Below are 19,527 nucleotides of genomic sequence, written 5' to 3' on the forward strand. Positions count from 1 at the left end.
TGAAACTGCTATTAAACTTTATGCCGCAAAATAAAATCTTTTTTTTGTTCCCCAGTGTTATTAATGTCTAACGAAATTTTCATTTCATTACATCATTTTCAAAATTATGCACAAATTATAGTACAACAATACTTGTGCTGTTAGCAAAAGTTACTTGTTGACTGAAAAATGAATTACGTATGTATAATTTGCTGCACAATATAGGGGTGGCTACTCACTTGGAATTCCTTGAATTCCTGAAATTATAAGTGAATTACTGGCTCCGGGAATTATGAATGAATTATTGTGAATTATGTGTGAATTTTGGTAAAACATGGAAAAAGGTACAAGGAGATGTTTTCTCTATTCCAATTTTTTTCCTCTGTAGATGTAAAAAATTGCAACTTTTATTAATCCAAATCCCATAAAATGTATACATATTTATAAATGACCTGAGGCAAGTTTCTCTTAGTTTAGCTTTTATTTTTATTTTCATTGTGGAAAAAGAAGAAATCTGCATGGAAAATAAAACAGAATTTTCTCAATCTGTTTACTTTGTTTGTGTATTTTGCAGAACAATCTTTCTGACACAGAAGATTATTGCAAAATAAGATATCTTGAAGTTGATTAGGTAAATTTTGGGGTGCATTGGAATCACACAGACCCTTTATATTGTTAATATATTTGTGTGTGTGTGGATGGCGAGAGTCGATCATGCGTAAGGTTGGAATAGAGAAACATCTGCTTCTACCGTTGAATTTTTGGAAAGTTCGCCTTTTAAATCGGGAATTACAGGTATACTTGAATTTTATCGTGGTCCTAGTAACCACCCTGAATCTTTTTTCATGTTATCCACAGTCCGCCTTTTGTCTGTAAGGATCATCTTATATGCTGAAAATGATCTTTCAACAGAAACATAGTCAGTGGTGTAAATTTGAATGCTGCTACGTTACTTGGCAAGACGTAAATGTCACAAAAGGACCAAATTGACGCTAAAGTGAGCAAGACCACACGGATTAGAAGTTTAAACTTTGGACTGTGCAGGCAGTAGAGACAATTGGGTGCCAAACCTGGGAAGTTACCAAGGTCAGTTTACTTTCTCCATACTGTGGGGACAAAAAGTAGAGGGGAACTGCCCCATTAAACGCAGTGTTTGAAAAACAGCATACACTTGGCGGGAAGGAAATCGATAGAAACATATTTCAAACACGCCAGTCATTGAACTGTTTCGTCACCAAACCGAGTAAATACTTCTGCGAGATATAAAAATATATAAAAACCTTAGGTCCTAACAAGCATAATAGTTATTTTAGGCACTATAAAACTTCATCAGTTGTTGTGTTTCTTAATGAAACGCTCACATAACTTGTTATTTCTTATTTATCTGCAAAGGAAAAAATAGGTTAAAAACCTAAAATCCAAGGTCTAGTTATCACACAGGATTTGAAGTAAATTCACAGTCTGTTGTAGGTTTGATCTCTACTGTTACCCTACCCTGCCCTCATGCCAGGGCAAGTGTTTAGCCTTGTAATAGTTTATTAACATGCTAATTAATTAACACAGGCCTTCCATCTGTCCATATCCTGAGTAAGATCTATATATCCATCCCTACCGATTTCCTTTAGGTCCATCTCAACATTATCCTTCAATCTTCGTTTTGGTCTCCATCAGGTTTCCCAACAAGAATCCTGTCAACTCCTCTTTCCTCTCCCATTCGTGCCACATGGCCTGTCCACGTAAGTCTTCTTGATGTAATCATTCTAATAATATCTGCACATGAATACAAATTATATACTTCTAAATTATGTAACCTTCTCCACTCACCTGTCTCCTCATCCCTTTTAGGCACAAATATTTTCCTAAGGATCTTATTTCAAATACTCTCAATTTATGTTCCTCTTTCAATATAAGAGACCAAGTTTCGCATCCATATAATAATACAGGCAAAATTATTGTTTTGTATATTTTAACTTTTAGTTTCTTAGATATTAAATGAGAAGACAAAAGCTTATGAAGAGAAAAGTAACATGCATTTCCTGAATTAAGCCTACTTTTTATTTCCTCTTTAATATAATTTTCATTTGTTAGGATTACTCCTAAGTACTTGAATTTGGAAACTTGTTCAAACTAGTTGTTATCAATAATTAGACTTTGATTATTACCTAACACTTGGTTTCGACCTGTAAGCTTATATTTAGTATTCTCTTTTCTAACTTCCAAACCTATCTCTTTAGCTGCTTTGAAAAATATTTTAGCATTATTCTTAATTGTACTTACATCATCGCCCAGTAAGTCTACATCATCTGCATATGCTAACAGCTGAGTCACACCTTAGTCCTTCGTTAGTTAGTTACGGCCGTACTAACATTCATTAATTAGTGTAACTTCATTTATTAAGTACTTTTTAGGTTCATTTCCCTATATAGCAATTATGTAACACTGTGTTCTTTCGTATTTCGAACATTAAAGAAAAGGCAGGCATTTTAGCTGTTAAAAATTAAAAGTTTTGAAAGAAGGGCAATTGGCAACAGACGCCAACCAAACATATATAATATAAAACTCCCAGATGAGAATAGGACTGTGACTTGGAAGGGAGAGACTCTCATTTCCGAGAGTCGCAGTTACCACACGAGGTGCAGATGAATTGAAGGAGCAGTGCAGTTCCGTCTGCGTTTTTTGTGTTATTTTTGCTTATCATAATTAAATCCTTCGTTCTCAGCACAGCTTCACCTTCGTTACAGTTCCTGGTATTCACATTGTTTTTGCAATATATGAAAATATTGCGTAACTTCAATGTTTCTTTCATAACATCCATGACCACATGCTTCTACTACCAACTGAGCGTAAACAACGGATGTATCCTACATGCAGTGGCCATGTTAGTTTTCAGGTGATAACCACTTATTGTATGCTCACAACTTACATTTGTTTGTGGAAACCCGTCTGCGCCTATAAAATATAGAGGTTCAGGATTATGTGGTGTCTGTACCAACGGGGTGAAACTCAAATGCTGGTGCTTGTTATATGGTCAGGATGCCTTTCTAAAATATATGCACTGCTCCTTCAAATAATCTGCACCTCATGTGGTAACTGGGACTCTCGGGAAATGATTTGAAAATAAAGCAATTGACCTGTACCTGAAAAGCTGGGCAGTTATTTTTGCAGTTCTTCCTCCAAAGAGGAAGGCTGGTTTAATAATAATAATATAATTCACAATTTCATGACCATCTTCACTAAAGAACATCATACTGAATCAAACAGCAACATAGCATGTCCATTTTTTTTCTGGTTACATTTAAGACATTAATTCATTCTCAAACTATTTTCATCTTCATCCTTAATCGACTTGCATCTGTTGAAAATAATATATTGTTTTTCTGGATGCATTAGGCAAGATGCTTCATGAATTTTTAAAAAAAAGTTTTATTTACAAAGTACAATTAAAATCTTTACCTTCATGGTAATATATAATCATCTTTCGAAAACTAAAGTGAGCAGACTAGTGCATGCTTCATAATTTCCTTGCTGCATTACAGTGGTGTTATCCCCCATGTCAGTCTTCTGTCAATCAATTCTGTTTACAGTGATTTATTTACAAATTTCATTTTGTTGATTTCATGGGGTGGAAACACATGAAATCTTTTCACTTGTTCTGACCCATAAAACAATTTAGACCAAAAAACTGAACAGTAGACGTTACTCTTTCACACACTCCTCATACTCTGAATAACTCAACACAACATACAGTTCTTTCACAGCCGAGGTGGCTGTGGAGTGGCTGCTACCATGCTGGAAACTAAGAGCTCATCGGCCGGCATTTAGACATTAAGCTGGCATTGCCACTGTTCGTGTCAGTGTCCAGTTTGTACATGTTTCTGAAGTGTTAAGGTGTTAACAAGTGTTTTACATTGTTTTGTTTTAGTTTATGTTACTGGTGCTTTTCTGCAGTCTAATAATGCCACGCTATATCTACAATTTAAAACAATGAATTTTTATATAAGACTCTTACATCATTACGAATTCTTGTAGGGAAGTTAGAATGAGTTTTGTAGCAGAATTCCCACATGTCCCTGTTTCACAGTGTTCGGATACATGTGAACAAATTTAGGTAATCAGGGTCTGTTCTTGATAAGAACCAAAGGGTAAAACGGCGTGTGCTTACTGAGGAGAAAGTAAATGATATTGGAGCATGATTGGAACATACTCCTCAAAAATCCCTTTGACACCTTGCACAAGAAACAGACATTTGCATGACATGTCCGTGGTGAGCTACCAAGCTTCTAAACCTGAAGCCATACCTTAGAAGTATTGAAAGAATGTATCAGGACAGAAATTGAAACAATTTCAGAAGAGGAACTGGTAAGTGTCACTGAAAATTTCCTATAAATATATCCTGTAAATGTGTGAATGCGAGAAGGATGTGTTCATCGAACAGGCACTGCGGTCTTGGCAAGGGAGAGGTTATATGTTCATTTCAGCTTACACTGGGTAAAGGAAAAGCAGCAGGAGCAGATGAGATATACCCAGAACTAATAAAGCTGGGAGAAAAGAAAGTTGTACAATGGTTGTGGAAGATCATGGAAGAAAATCAAAACACCCAAAGATTGGGAAAGAAACATGTTCATACCAATCCACAAAAAGGGTAGCACTGTAAAATGGGAAAATTATAGTGCAATCTGTCTATCGTCAGTAGCTCTAAAAATATACACGAGAATCTTAGAAAGAAGGCTAAGAGGTGAAGTAGACGAGGAGTTAGAAGAAGAACAAGCAATCTTCAGAAGATTGAGAGAAACACAAGATCACATTTTCATGCTATGACAAGTTACAGATAAATTCCTGAGCAGAGAAAAGGAACTGTTTGTAGCCTTTTTGGAATTAAAGGCAGCTTTTGATACAGTGCCACGACAACAGCTATGGTTGGCATTAAAGAAAATAGGAGCCTCAGAAAAACAAGTAAAAAGAATACAAAGTGTCTACAAGAGAGTTAAAGGAATAGTGAGAATAGGAGGGGAGAAATCAAAAGAATTTAACATGAACAAGGAGTTAAACAGCCCCTTACTATTTATAATACTAATGGACCAAATACATAAACAATGTAGAAGAAGAACTCAAAAATGTAAGGTTGGAAATAGGAAACGGAAACCAGTTTATGTACAATCACTTCTGTATGCTGATGACATAGCATTAATAACATCAACTAAACAGGAACTACAACATGAACTACAATGGGCCAGCTCAATACAAGATAGAGAGATGATAGTGAACCCAAAGAAGAGTAAAGTAATGCATATATCAAAGCATGGAAATGAAGAGACATTGGAAATAGAATGGCAAGGAGAACAGCTAGAACATGAATATATATCAATATTTGGGAACAATAATAACAGCCGATGGAAAAGTACAAGAAGAAATAGAATAGAATGGTCATTTAAGCAGGCCCCGTGTTTCGGCCTCGTGGGCCGTTCTTACAACCAACCCTTGTCAAAGATACAATAAATGAATAAAACAAAGAAAAAAAACATTGATCATGATAATACAATAAAGATAATATAAAGATTATACAATAATAAAATGATACATTGAATTGATAAGTATAAAAGATAAGTAATAAGTCTTCAGTAGTTCATTGTGTGAGTGCAAGGGGGGGGGGTGGAGGTATGCATTGTGTGATCTGTAAGTGCAGGTGCAATTGTTTACATATGAAGGTTAATGTAGTTGTTGGGACAATAAATAACAGAGTTCTAAAAACAAATAAAATATATTACCAAATAACTAATACAATAGTAGGAAAAAAGGAGGTACAAGAAAATACCAAATTAAGGATTTATAAAACTATAATTACTGTATAGAAAGCTTAACTGCTCCAAAATAAGCATAAAAGTAGATTAACAGCAATAGAGATGAAATACCTCAGAAGACCTCGAATAGAATGGGAACAATACCTGTCAGAGATGGTTACTAAAAGAGGGAAGACACTATTGAAAGTTAAGAGTATGGCACAAGATAGGAAAACTTTTAGCAGATGGCTGAAGGACCCAGACGCTTAACAGCATGAAGGGGAAGAAGAAATAAGTAAGTAAGTATGTGTGGATGCAAGAGGACATCATTTCCAACACCTCTTGTAACAAGGTACATGTTCATTTTAACCCTTAGACGACTGAGTGTGTTTTGCTGGTAAGAGCTTATTTCATTACATAGCTATCAGTTTCAGTTACGTGAACGTTGCATCCAGTTTGCCGACAGATGCACTCTTAGTTCCTGATTTACTAGCCGCCACTCCATGACCACCTCGGCTGTGAAGGACACTTTAGTATCCTACATACAGTAGTTCCGGAAAATCTAACCAGATGGCATATCAGATAATTTTAATCGCGAATGGCATATCTGTTGAAATTTCACATAATGCACCATAAAGAAAAATGGTACTACAAGAAACTCATTCATAAGTAAATAAACACATCATAAATATGCTCTAAAAGATGTTAATGTAAGCACCAGAGCCACTTCACACCTACCTACTGTAGCAGGCTTTCAGTTCACAGTCTAATAAGACCACTGCTGCTACTTGAGGACAATATACATGAGCAACACGTCTGTTGTAGGTTCGATCCCCACCACCAGCAAAAATATATTTGTTTGCTTGAAGACAAGAGGAGAGGTTCTCTCTTGAAATGCAGTGTTAGAGTAAGTATAGGTAACAGCACTAGACAATGGATAATGTCAAATTGAGAGTAAAAATATATAATTTTAAGTAGTCAAATACCTAAGAAACAAGACATTGTTTGTCTAAATGATTATACATACTTACGACTTTTGCTTCCAAAGCAACTTTTGCAAATCCCATTCTTTTCTTCCACATTAACTGATAGTAGGAATTGCCAAACTGGGCCTCATAAACCCCTCCAGGGGATATAGCTAATAAATTATTATCCTTCAAAATTGAGGCACATGTATGAACTGTGCCAGGAATAACTTTAAATGCTTCTAAAACAATGGACCATCCTGCAAGAGAAAACAAGAAATAAACACACTACTCTAGGACCATGATAAAATTCAAGTATAATTCCCGGTTTTCAAGGCAATCTTTGCAAAAATTCAAGGGTACAAGCTAATACTAAATAATAGAGACCAGTTTTAGCATGTACTTACTTTGCTTTCTAGCTTTCACTACATTATGTGGCTTCTTCAGGACATACGACAAAAATAGTCAAGATTTAAGACATGGGAAGGTAAGTTAAGGTTCAATAAACGTTAAAAAGATAAAAAGGCAATAAAAAGATAGAAGGCAGTGGAGGGTGGTGGAACTGGAAAAAATGAGTGCAAATTTAACATTATTAGGAAATCACTGCAACTGGACATGAAGAGCAATTGAGGGTTACAAAACTGGGAAAAATGTGAAATTTTTAGCGACAAAATTTTGCATTCAGACGAAAGAAAAAAACATGATGCTCACTACCCCTTTCTCTTTCCTGGCTCACACCTTCTCCAAGATTCCGAGGAGAAACATTTGAAGGAGGCAACAACTCAACATTTTCAACTTGTTGATGCCTTTTTCCACTTTCCTGCCCAAAATAATGAGTAATCTTCCCTCAAATCATGGGCACGCTACCCTGCCCTGTGTTTTATATTTTATCGTATTTTTGTCTTTATAACCTTTTTTAACCTTAACTCCTTTCCATGTCTTAAATCTTGACTATATCCTGAAGAAGCCTCATGATGTGGTGAAAGCTAGAGAACAAAGTAAGTACATGTCAAAAACTGGACATTATTACTTAGTGAAATGATAGCATGTGGTGTAAGTTATGCCTTATGTACAAGCTAATGTTTTCTGTTTTTCAATCTTACATATTACTGCCTCTCACCACCCACCACAAAAGTATTAACAATATAAAGGGTCTCTGCAATTCCAATGTATCCAAAGAAAGAAAATTTAATTTAATGAAATTCAATTCTTCTTTTATTATACATGTAAGCAGGACACACTCTATATCCACATTTTCTTCCAATCAATGTGAACAAAGAAAGAACATTAACTTGAACAAAAATTTTTTTTCTAAATGTTAGTTCTTCCAAACTATTTTCTTGTGATGAACAAAAATCAATGCAAAAAACTGACAACGGCATGCTGTGTTATCCTTTATTTCTTTGCTCTGCTTGTTTCCACATGTTGTCATCACAGCACACAAATAAGTCATGATTTACTGGTTTCTAGGGACAAGCACAAAAACATGAAATGTGAAATAACACACTGTAATGTTAATCTTCCTTGTTTTTGAAAAGATGAGGTGCATTTTCCTACAATGTTTTGTCCCCAAATGATGCAAAATTAACTCTTACACATGAAATTTAGAATTTATATATTGACGCGACACTTTCAGAAGTCTTAATTTATCCTGCAAGTTATGCAAATCATGGAAAATTGATTAATTCTGCTGTAAATATTTGAGAAGCAAAAAATGGACCCTTTTATACAGGAATAAACTCCGGCAACTTCATAATTGTGGTATAAGTTTATTTTGTGTAAAAAGTATTAGTTTTTAAATGGAATTTATTGTTCTTTTTTCAACATTTTAATGCTGAAGTGCCATTTTTATATACCACTTTTGATCCTGAAATGTGTCTAGATTTGTACCGAAATTTTGATATTTTATTCCCCACACTTTACTTCTTTCATCTCTAATGTCACAGAAGAGCTGTAGGACAAATATCGTATGTTACAGATAGATTGACCTTACACCTAATTGGTACCTTCAAAAACTATAAATTCTCAACATAGTAAAATTTTGATCCAGTTATAGTATCTTTGTTTACATAATCTTTACCAGTATAGGAAAGATAAGAAAATGAATTTGTATATATTTTAAAGCTTCTATTTAACAATAATACAAATATTATTTAAAAGCAAACTTGAAGTGTGTCAAAATCACAGAAATGGTACAATATATGTAAATACATGGATAATAAGAACTTGATGACTGGAGAAAGATAAATTCAAGAAGCTATATAAATATAAAACAATTGAAAACGTTTTATACTTTGACACAGAATCTTTGTCAAATACCAGTTGAAATACAAACACATTTCTATCATGGGGTCGCATGATTGTCTATATATCAGGTCTACGCCTAAGCCAGTACCACTTCGAAACAATTCCCATAGTAGACACAAACAATAATATGATAGTTATGTTGGGCACCAAGCAATTATAACAAGAGAAAAAGGAGATATCAGTCAGCCCAAAAGAACCATACAGGCCTCAGGACAACAACATCCACTTCAATCGAGGGAATAACGCATCACAAATATATTGAAGATCTCATTTTATTAAAACAGGCATGTGTTACAATACAATATACTAAATAAGTACTTAAAAAAATACTATAAAAAGGATTACATACAACATGAGTAGATGTTTTATAGAAAACACAACGTTTCGAGATGCAACTGATCTCTTCCTCAGGTGCACTTCTTGGCAATCGGAATTACTTCATGCTTACGTCAAATTACACAAAAGAACAAGGAATAAGGTGACAGCAAAAGATCATGGTTAAAAATGGTACTTGTTAAAACTGCCTTTTTGTGCACATAAAAACTCACATTACAACATATCTCCCATTACACGTTAAAACCCCACCTCAAGCAACGTTGTCTACATGGTAACTGATTTAGTATCTCATCGAATGCCGGAAGTTTACCCACTTCCGCTCCTACCTTCTCTCCCCCGTTTTTCCCCCTCCCCTACTGTTACGTCATTTTAAACTGGAAATCTTGGATCTCGTGGGTCGCGTTGATTACGGCCAGAGTGACCTGGAAACGACCCCCCCCCCCCCCTTGCTCTTATTCTATCGCTTAAACATCTGGATCCATAATTCCTCTACATTTCCATCCTCCCTGTTCAATTTATTACTTCTATCTTTACAAATATATGCCACTTTATACACATTTCTATCTATTGGTTTATTTTTAATTTTGACCAACTCTCTTTTCCTGATTCTATGCCCTTCTTCAATTACATGTTCAGATAACTGCATTCTTGGGAGCCCCTCTCTAATATCTTTATCATGCTCTCCCCATCTAATCTTCATACTCTTTCCAGTTTGCCCTACATATTCCTTATTACATTCACATTTTATTTTATATGCCCCTTTTACATTTCCCCCCTCTTTCTCCCCATTCTTTCCATCCTTTTTATGTTCAGTAAAATGTTTTTAGATTGTTCTCGGTGCTCTCATTCCACATTGATGAGAAAGGGCAAAAATTAGCCATTAGGGAAGAAAAGATTGTAAAGGAGGAATGTATAATAGCGGCCGAAGGGATAGGGGCTATGGTGGCGATAGAAGGGAGGTAAAACAAAAAATACATGACATCATCAAAAATCAGATTAGGACGGAAATGGTTATGAATAAGGAAAGTAGAAAAGGAGGAAGGGAAGGGGAAAATAAGCACAAGGAGTATAAAAGAAAGGTAAGTAATGTTAAAAAATGGGTTAAAGAAAATAACATATTTCTGATAAGATTGAATAAGGAAAATAAAATGGTCGTTATGGACAAGAAGGAATATGAAAGAAAAATGGAGGAGTGTTTTGATGGACCCAGGGCGAGCCTCAGCTACTGGGCGGGTTGCAGGTGGCGGAGAGCGAATGGCCCCCAGATATGGGGGTTAGCTGCAAATAAGGGGAAACCCGAATAAGCAGTCCCGGACCGAGGCAAACTGCTGCCTTGCAGTGAGAGGGAGAAACCTCAAAGGCTAAGGGAAGAAACCCTAAAAGAAAATCTAGCAGGCCGAGGGCTATAAGGGAGGCAGCCCCTCCCACAAGGCTTTGGAACTAGGGCTGATAACCCGAGTGTCCGAGATGAAATTATTAAAAGAAACTACAGAGGAGAAACCGGACTGATTAAACTGTTGACGACCAAGAGAGGGAAAAGGATAATGAGAGTGGCAACCTGGAATGTACGTGGACTTGCTGGAAAGGAGTTTGAATTAATGACGGAAATGGTGAGAGCAAAGTTGAATATATTAGCGGTGACAGAGACCAAGAAAAAAGGAAATGGATATGAACAAATAATAGAACCAAATAGTGGTGAAAGGTTCCTAATGTTTCATTCAGGCGTAGGCAAAGAACAGAGAGCAAAAGGAGGAGTGGTTATAGTAATCTCCGAGGCCTACAGACATTATGTTAAATGCTGGAAATTCATCAATGAAAGAATAATCTTGGTACCTTTAACAGTAGCATAAATGAAGACACTACTTTTATTGCTACATATGCACCAAATGAAGATGATATAGCAGAAGAGAAAGATAGATTTTACGAAGAGCTGCAGAGGACAGTGGATGACACCATGGGAGCTGTCTTTGTATTAGGTGACTTTAATGGCAGAGTTGGAAACAACATAGAAGGAATGAAAGGGCTGTTAGGGAAATACGGCGAGACGCACCACAATAATAATGGGAGAAGATTACTAGATATGTGTGCAGGAAATGATTTTGTAATTACGAACACAATGTTCCCACATAAAGAAACACACAGATATACAAGAGAAGTCCCCAGCCGAAAGGAAAAATCTATTATTGACTACATATTGACACAGAGGAAACAGTGGAGATTTATCTTAGATGCAAGAGCATATAGAGGTTACGAGATTGGAAGTGACCACTATTTAGTAATTATGCAGTTACATGTTAATATCAAGACCAAGGACCCTGGTGATAACAAACGGAAACCTAAAGAAAGAATAAAGGTATATAAATTGAGAGAAGAGGCAGGACAAAAAGACTATCAAGAGGCTGTGAAACAAAGGGTGGAAACATTGGAATGGCCCACTATGAGAGAAGATAAACTGGAAGAAATATGGAGTTTATATAAAGAGGCAATCTTAGGAGCAGCTGCCGAAATCTGTGGAAAGTCCAGCGGAAAGCAACAACAGAGAAGAACAGCATGGTGGACGGAAGAGATAAAAGAAATGGTAAAGGAAAAGAAGCAACGGTGGAAAAAATACCTACTCACAAAACATTTAAGTGACTATGAAGCTTATAAACATCAAAGATTAGTAGTGAAGAATATAGTGAAAGATGCAAAACAACAGTCATGGGAAAAATTTGGAGAAGCAATGGAAGGAAACCTACAAAATAACCAAAAGCTGTTCTACAAAATATTAAAATCGATGCGAACAGAGAAGCAATGTCCTCTTAAGTTCATAAAAGACAAAAGTGGTAACCTCCTCCGAAGTGAAAATGACATTATGGAGCGGTGGAAAGAATATTTCCAAGAATTGCTTGGAGGAAATATGGAAATTGGAGAAAAGGAGAAAGAACAGACTGAGGAAGAAAAACAGCAACACCAAGAGGAGGGAGAAACTGAAGAAGAAATAACTATGGAGGAGCTAAAAAGAACACTAAAGAAAATGAAACTAGGCAAAGCGGCAGGACATGCCCAGATAGCACCTGAGATGCTTAAATTCATGGGCAAAAGTGGTCAAGACATACTACTCAAGATTATTAATCTAATTTGGAAAGCAAAGAAGATACCAGATGAATGGGAGTGTAGTGTCATTGTGCCAATATTTAAAAAAGGAGATAATAGAGACTGCAAAAACCATCGTGGGATATCGCTATTGAGTATGCCGGGGAAAGTATATGCGAGGATACTAGAAGATAGAATAAGGCAAGTGGTAGAGCCACAGCTAGACGAGGCACAGTGCGGATTCCGACCAGGAAGAAGCACACAAGACCTCATATTTACCATCAGACAGATCAGTGAAAAACTGATGAGATATGGAAAAGAGGCACATATGGCTTTCATAGATCTAGAGAAAGCCTTCGACACCATTCCGAGGGATGAAATATGGAAAATACTAAAACAAAGAAATGTTACCAATCAATTAATTACAGCAACGCAGAGTCTGTATAAGAAATGTAGAAACTATGTCCGCACCTGCAATGCAGAGTCTCAAGAGTTTGAGACTATAGTAGGACTTAAACAAGGATGTATCCTTAGCCCACTCCTCTTTATCACCTTAATGGATGATGTTATTAAATCATGCAATGGGAAGGTACAGAAATTCAAGCTGGGGTATAGGTTTTTAAAACCAATATATATAAACCATTGTGCCTTCGCCGATGACATATTAATATTGGGAGATTCCGAAAGAAATTTACAAAAGAACGTGAGAATCTGGGAAAAAAGAATTAAAAAAGAGGGGTATGAAGATAAATGATAAAAAGACTCAGACCATGATGATGGCACGACAGCCAAATATACATCAGATTGCTTTGAATAATGGAACGACATTAGAACAGACTACAGATTTTAAATACCTCGGGGTTATAGTGCAGCAAGATGGTAGAATAGATGGTGAAATTATAGCTCGATCCCAAGCCTCAGGGAGACTCTTTAATGCGCTAAAGAGAAATTTCCTAAATAATCCATTAGTGACCAAAAATACAAAAATCCGTGTGTATAAAGTGATATATTTACCTACATTACTTTATGGTAGTGAAACCTGGACATTGACAAATAAATATAGGAGTAAAATACAGGCTTCAGAAATAAGATTTCTCTGCAAACTAGAAGGGAAAACAAGAAGAGACAAAATTAGGAATCAGACCATTAGAGCTAGCCTGGGCGTATCACCAGTGCTTGAGAGAATCGAATAGAACCAGTTACGATGGTTTGGGCACATACAAAGAATGGAAGACTCCAGAATAGCTAAACAAGCCTTGAATGCAAAGATGCAAGGAGAAAGACCACGCGGGAAACCCAGAAGAACATGGGAAGAAGATGTGAAGGCAGCTGTAGAGGCTAGAGGAGGAGAGTGGAGGAGAGCAAAGGAGCTGGCCCGAGACAGAATCCGATGGAAGACCCTCTGGGAAACCTCAACACCGCAAGGTAGAAGAGGATCGACTAAGTAAGTAAGTAAGTTTTGATGGTAATGATTATCAGGAGGTGGATCGAAACCCTATAAGTAAAATTAAAAGGGAGGTCAAGAAAGGGTTGGAAACTAGTATTACTTTGGCCCGAACCGAGAAAAAGAAATTCATTGAGAATTGTAAAAAAGGGAGTATACCAGTGGCCTTTGGAATTCCAAAAACCCACAAAGAGCACACCCTGCTAAGACTCATAATACCTATGTACTCACACAAGGGGTACCATTTAGCCAAAACCCTTTGGTTTAAAATTAAAGAGGGGTGGGTAAAATACAGAATATAGCATAAGGAATTCGTGGGAGGTGAAGAAGGAAATAGAAAAACTCGAAATAACTAAGGAAGATAGAATAATGAGTTTTGATGTCGTTAACCTATAGCCCAGTGTCCCTAGAGACAGAGCTGCAGACTGCTTAATGAGATGGTTAATGGAAAAAGGGGTCAGTGTCATTGTAGCCTGGGAATAGGTAAGATGGTTTCACTTGTACTTAGGGTACAATTATTTTAGTTTTAATGAGAAGATCTATTTGCAAAAGGAGGGATTAGCGATGGGAACCCTGTCTCTGGAATTATATCCGGGATTTTCATGCATTATATTGAAAAAACCACCTTGGAACAAGCAAGTGGTGGTATTAAATACTTTGGGAGGTATGTAGATGATACCTTGATTATAGGGGACGAGAAGAAACTTAAAATAATGTTTGAGATTTTAGGGGAACAAGATGACAGGATTAGTTTTAATAAGGAAGAAACAAAAAAGGGAGAAATTAACTTTTTAGACCTATGGATTATTAACACCGGAAAGGAAATTAGGACAGGGGTATGCCACAAAACATTAGCAGGTGACCTGTATATTCATAACAAATTGGAACATGCAAGGAGAACTAAGAATAATGTGTTTCTCAACTTTTTCAGAAGGGCAATAAGGCTATGTAATCACAGGGAAGAATTAAAGGAAGAAGAGGCATGGATCATTGCCGTGGGAAAAAAAGAACGGGTACAAGGAGATCGATTTGAGGAAACTACAAAGGGATGCTCGTAGAATTTGTGAAAGAGGGGAAAAAGAAAAGAGTAACGATATGATAGGAGAGGAAAGTGTTGAGGAAGAGAATGGGGAAAAGATAAAGTATAAATACACAGGGATCCCGTATTTCAGAGGAGTTTCGGAGAAAATAGAAAAGGTGGCCAAGGAATATGGAATGAAATGTGGAATGAGAGCACTGAGAACAATCGAAAAACATTTTACTGAATATAAAAAGGATGGAAAGAATGGGGAGAAAGAGGGGGAAAATGAAAAAGGGGTGTATAAAATAAAATGTGAATATAATAAGGAATATGTAGGGCAAACTGGAAGGAGTATGAAGATTAGATGGGGAGAGCATGATAAGATATTAGAGAGGGGGCTCCCACGAATGGGGATATCTGAACATGTAATTGAAGAAGGGCATAGAATCCGGAAAAGAGAGTTGGTCAAAATAAAAAATAAACCACTAGGTAGAAATGTGTATGAAGCGGCGTATATTTGTAAAGATAGAAGTAATAAATTGAACAAGGAGGATGGAATGTAGATGAATTATGGATCCAGATGTTTAAGCGATGGAATAAGAGCAAGGGGGGGGGGGGTCCAGGTTACTTCGGCCATAATCAAGGCGACTAACGAGATCCAAGATTTCCAGTTTAAAATGATGTAACAGTAGGGGAGGGGGGAAAGGGGGAGAGAAGGTGGGAGCAAAAAATCTGGCAACTTCCCGAATTCAGGGAGAAGCTAAATCAGTTACCATGTAGACAACGTTGCTTGAGGTGGGGTTTTAACGTGTAATGAGAGACATGTTTTTATGGTTGTTTTTAGGTTTGAGGTTCATGCTTGGCAATGTGAGAAAGTGAGTTTTTATGCGCACAAAGGGCAGTTTTAACAAGTACCTTTCTTCACCATGATCTTTTACTATAACCTTATTCCTTGTTCTTTTGTGTAAATTGACATAGGCAAGAAGTAATTCCGATTGCCAAGAAGTGCACCTGAGGAAGAGAACAGTTGCGTCTCGAAACGTTGTGTTTTCTACAACCTTGGTGACAATGAAGTTCGACCAGAAAGGAATACGTGATTAAATGCACAGAGGCATAGGCGGTGGAATGGGTGACCCGCAGAAGTGACGCATGTGTGTAAGAGGAGGCGTGTGAGCAGGCAAGAATCGTGATCCCAGCATGTTGCACCCAAGGTCACGTAAAGAACGAAAACGGGAAACTATACGCGTGACATTGAACTTCGACCAGGCACCAGACCCATATGGAAAATTCCAGATAGTGGCGCATTCGACGGAAGCATGACGTCACGGACACGATAAAGGAGTCCGCCGTATATAAGCGCGTGCTGTGCACCGAGGAACCGCAGTGCATCATCACCATGGCCCGGGGCAAACCTATTGACAACACCGTGAGGAGAAGAGTGGTGGAGTTGCAACGGGATGGACTCAGTGAACGGGAAATAGGGCACCAACTGAAATTACCCAAGTCAACCGTCCACTGCATCATCAAACACCACCAAAATACGGGTACTACAGAGCCAGGTAAGGCCCCCGGTCGAAAACGCCTGCTGAGCATGCGTGACCTACGGATATTTAGGTGCTATATCCAGACCAACAATCATGTTTCTGTGGCCGAATTACGACTGTGGACTCGAGAACGCTTTCACATTGAAGTGTCAACCAGAACCATTCGCCGTTACCTACAGAGATGCGGGTACCGAGTGTACAAGGCGAAACGTAAACACTTCCTTTCCATGTTGAACAAAGGCAATCGACTACGGTGGGCACGAATGTACCGGGGATGGACATTTCGGCAGTGGAACAGGGTTTTGTGGACGGACGAATCCATTTTCAATGTTGTGTATGGGAAAATACGGAAAACAGTCATTTGTCGGAAGGAGGAACAGAATGGAGCAAAATGTTATGCACGTCGGGTACAGAAACCTGCGTCAGTGATGGTATGGGGATGCATGACGGCATTTGGGGTTGGCCCACTACACGTCTGTGAGGGCATTGTGAATGCACACGCCTATACACGCATACTGGAGCGGCATCTTCCCACAGTGCAAAGGCACCTGTTCCACAGGTGGCATCTCATATTTCAACACGACAATGCCAGGCCTCATACAGCGCGGCTGACAAGAGAATGGTTGACTCTCTATCATGTGCGAACTCTGCCATGGTCACCATCGAGTCCCGACCTCTCGCCCATTGAGAATGTGTGGCGTGTTCTTAAGCGACGTGTGCAACAGAGGGGACCCACGACAGTGGCTGCTCTTATCGCCTGCCTGCAGGAGGAATGGCACTGCATCGATGTGGAATACCTTGAACGACTCGTCCGCAGCATGCCCCGACGCATTGCCACAGTTATTCGCCGACGGGGCGGCGTCACACCATGGTAAACAGGATCCCCTCTAACAGTGGTCGAACTTCAATGTCACGTGTAGATGGACGAAAATGTTTTACTTTGTGTGGACACCATACATTGCTGTGTTGCAGCGGAAATTTATGTTTTCCTTTGTTCCATGTAGCCTGCTGAATAAAATATGTTCAGCATATGCATGTGTTCTCCTTCTTTCACAACGCACTCCTATATTTGTGACTGGTCGAACTTCATTGTCACTAAGGTTGTATAAAACATATACTCACGAACCGTAAGTAATCATTTTTATAGTATTTTTTAAGTACTTATATTGTATTTTGAAGATGAATGGAACTTTTAACTTAGTTAACAACACAAGTACAATTAACAATTACATATAAATAACTATAGGTTCAGATACCGCTGCAAGAAAAGTATTAGTAAATACACATTACAGCAATACACATCTTGATAATAAAATTAACAAATTAAAACACAAATTGGCATGCGATATTATTTATTAGTAGAACCCGGACATTTAGGTGCAGCACCTACAAAAAAAATGTTTGGCGCTTCCTTATATGGAGTCTGGCATCTTATATATCAACTTATAGACCCATTCCGTGGTACATTATTCCCCCTTATTTGCACCTAAAACCCCCCTCTCATCTAAACATGAATTTTGTACAGGGTTCCCACGTGAACTTGAAATGTATTTTTCCTGAGTTTTCCAGAATCTTCAATTCTTTTCCAGAGTTCCCTCAATTTTCCAGAATCTTCAATTCTTTTCCAGAGTACTCAATACACAGTGCAATATTGTTTATTTTTTTACAATATCCTCCCATTTCCCCTCATAGACATTACCAGTGGTCAGAAGTAGCGAGCTACTTGTAGCGTCGCTACTGTAGCTAGCTACAAAATTTGTAGCTGTAGCTGTAGCGACACTACATTTTGAAAATTGTAGTTGTAGTGGTAACGAAGCTACAAAATTCCTGTAGTTGTAGCGAAAATTTTGCTACAGCTACATTTTTTCTCAGCATTTTGAGATGACTTTTGAATGTGGCAACAGCGTCAGAAAAAATCGACAATAACCCTTAATTTTGCATGAGGTTCATAAAGACAGTCTATTTCATGGAGATGCAGATTATCTAGACTGTAGATTATAGATATCTGCGTAATTTATTTAATTAGTATCTGAATAATTCAGATATCCAGATAACTAACTGACATATATGAATATATTCCTGCTATCAGCTACGTTTTTTTAGCCGCATCGCTATTTTGGGGAGAAACATGCCTCGTTTGCTGCACCACTGGAAACAAGTGCCTCGTTTGCGTCACCCCCGGAACAAATCCTGTGGATATCCATGGTGTAAGACACACCAAAATGTCATTAATTGCTGTGTAAGACGCAACTTGCAGTGCAGAAACGAGCGATGGATTTTCCAATGCACTGACAAGGGAATAGTGCCAGCAATAAATGGCTCAGTACGTTAACAGCATTGATCATTGTCAGTATATAGGATCTCGCCAGCAATAAATTATTGTTACAGGAATGATAAGAGTTTCTGGAATTACAATTATTTTCGCGATAGTATTTGTTCACAAATTTTAAAATTACAATATGTTTAGAACACTCAGGTTTACAAGACAGTTTCCTCAATAATTTTATCATATTGCAAAAAGTATGTATGTAAAAAAAGGTAAAGTGTTCCCCTGTGCATAGCACCACGGCATGAAGGCGTATAGGGGGTGTGGGGGGTAACGCCCCACAACAACAATTTTCTTTAGTTAATTGATTGATTGATTGATTTGGTGTTTTAAGTTCACTTTATGCACGGTAAGGTTAATCAGACTGGACCTACAGTTTAAAGTGGGATCCAAACCACTATGTGCCTCCACCAGGTATCGAACCCAGGATCCCTAGAATACAAGGCGATGACGCTACCACTGCTCCATCGGGGAGGTCTTTCTTTAGTTAATGTACATAGTTTTCAAATTTATATATTTCTCCCACTTTTGCGTCACTTTTCTGTAACTTTTGGTAATCATGACATCATCATCCTTCGCCGTTTCCTGCCTCTGGCTGGGTCGGCATAGAAGTCAAGCCTCTCCATTTTTCTGGTCTCCCACCACTCCTCTCTTTCCACAGTGTTCCAATCTTGTCCTCTTCTCCTAACACTCTTCACTATCTGCTCTTTCCACCGACATCTTGGTCTCCCCCTTGGCCTTATTCCCACTTTG

The 19,527-nt window shown here is 37.8% G+C and overlaps 3 protein-coding genes across 3 annotated transcripts in view; 2 read left to right on the forward strand and 1 right to left on the reverse strand.

Annotated features, from left to right (window-relative positions):
- Positions 1–10,010, reverse strand: part of LOC145980171 (DGAT1/2-independent enzyme synthesizing storage lipids) — a 31,799-nt gene extending 21,789 nt beyond the window's left edge. Inside the window, exons 1-2 of the mRNA XM_083113207.1 lie at positions 9,887–10,010; positions 6,788–6,981 (exon numbers count right to left, since the gene is read on the reverse strand). Coding sequence (XP_082969333.1) covers positions 6,788–6,981; positions 9,887–10,010 — 318 coding nt within the window. The remainder of the gene's footprint in view (positions 1–6,787; positions 6,982–9,886) is intronic.
- A 361-nt stretch (positions 10,011–10,371) lies between these two features.
- LOC145980172 (uncharacterized) lies at positions 10,372–13,193 on the forward strand. Its single transcript, XM_083113208.1, has 2 exons — positions 10,372–10,443; positions 11,184–13,193. The coding sequence occupies exons 1-2, from the start codon at positions 10,372–10,374 to the stop codon at positions 13,191–13,193; spliced, it is 2,082 nt and encodes a 693-aa protein (XP_082969334.1).
- Positions 13,194–14,978: 1,785 nt separating this feature from the next.
- LOC145980173 (uncharacterized) lies at positions 14,979–15,467 on the forward strand. The gene has a single exon (XM_083113209.1). It carries the CDS (start codon positions 14,979–14,981, stop codon positions 15,465–15,467), a length of 489 nt encoding a protein of 162 aa, XP_082969335.1.
- Positions 15,468–19,527: the final 4,060 nt, after the last annotated feature.

This window comes from Lepisma saccharinum, chromosome 27 (assembly GCF_977018435.1).
Source record: "Lepisma saccharinum chromosome 27, izLepSacc3.1, whole genome shotgun sequence".
NCBI lineage: Eukaryota > Metazoa > Arthropoda > Insecta > Zygentoma > Lepismatidae > Lepisma > Lepisma saccharinum.

Excerpts from the sequence above, each read along its gene's own strand:
- LOC145980173 (XM_083113209.1), top strand. The coding sequence starts at position 14,979 with ATGATAGGAGAGGAAAGTGTTGAGGAAGAGAATGGGGAAAAGATAAAG.
- LOC145980172 (XM_083113208.1), top strand. The coding sequence starts at position 10,372 with ATGGTTATGAATAAGGAAAGTAGAAAAGGAGGAAGGGAAGGGGAAAAT. Across the intron at positions 10,444-11,183 it reads ACAAGGAGTATAAAAGAAAG|AATAATCTTGGTACCTTTAA; the intron begins GTAAGTAATGTT and ends CATCAATGAAAG.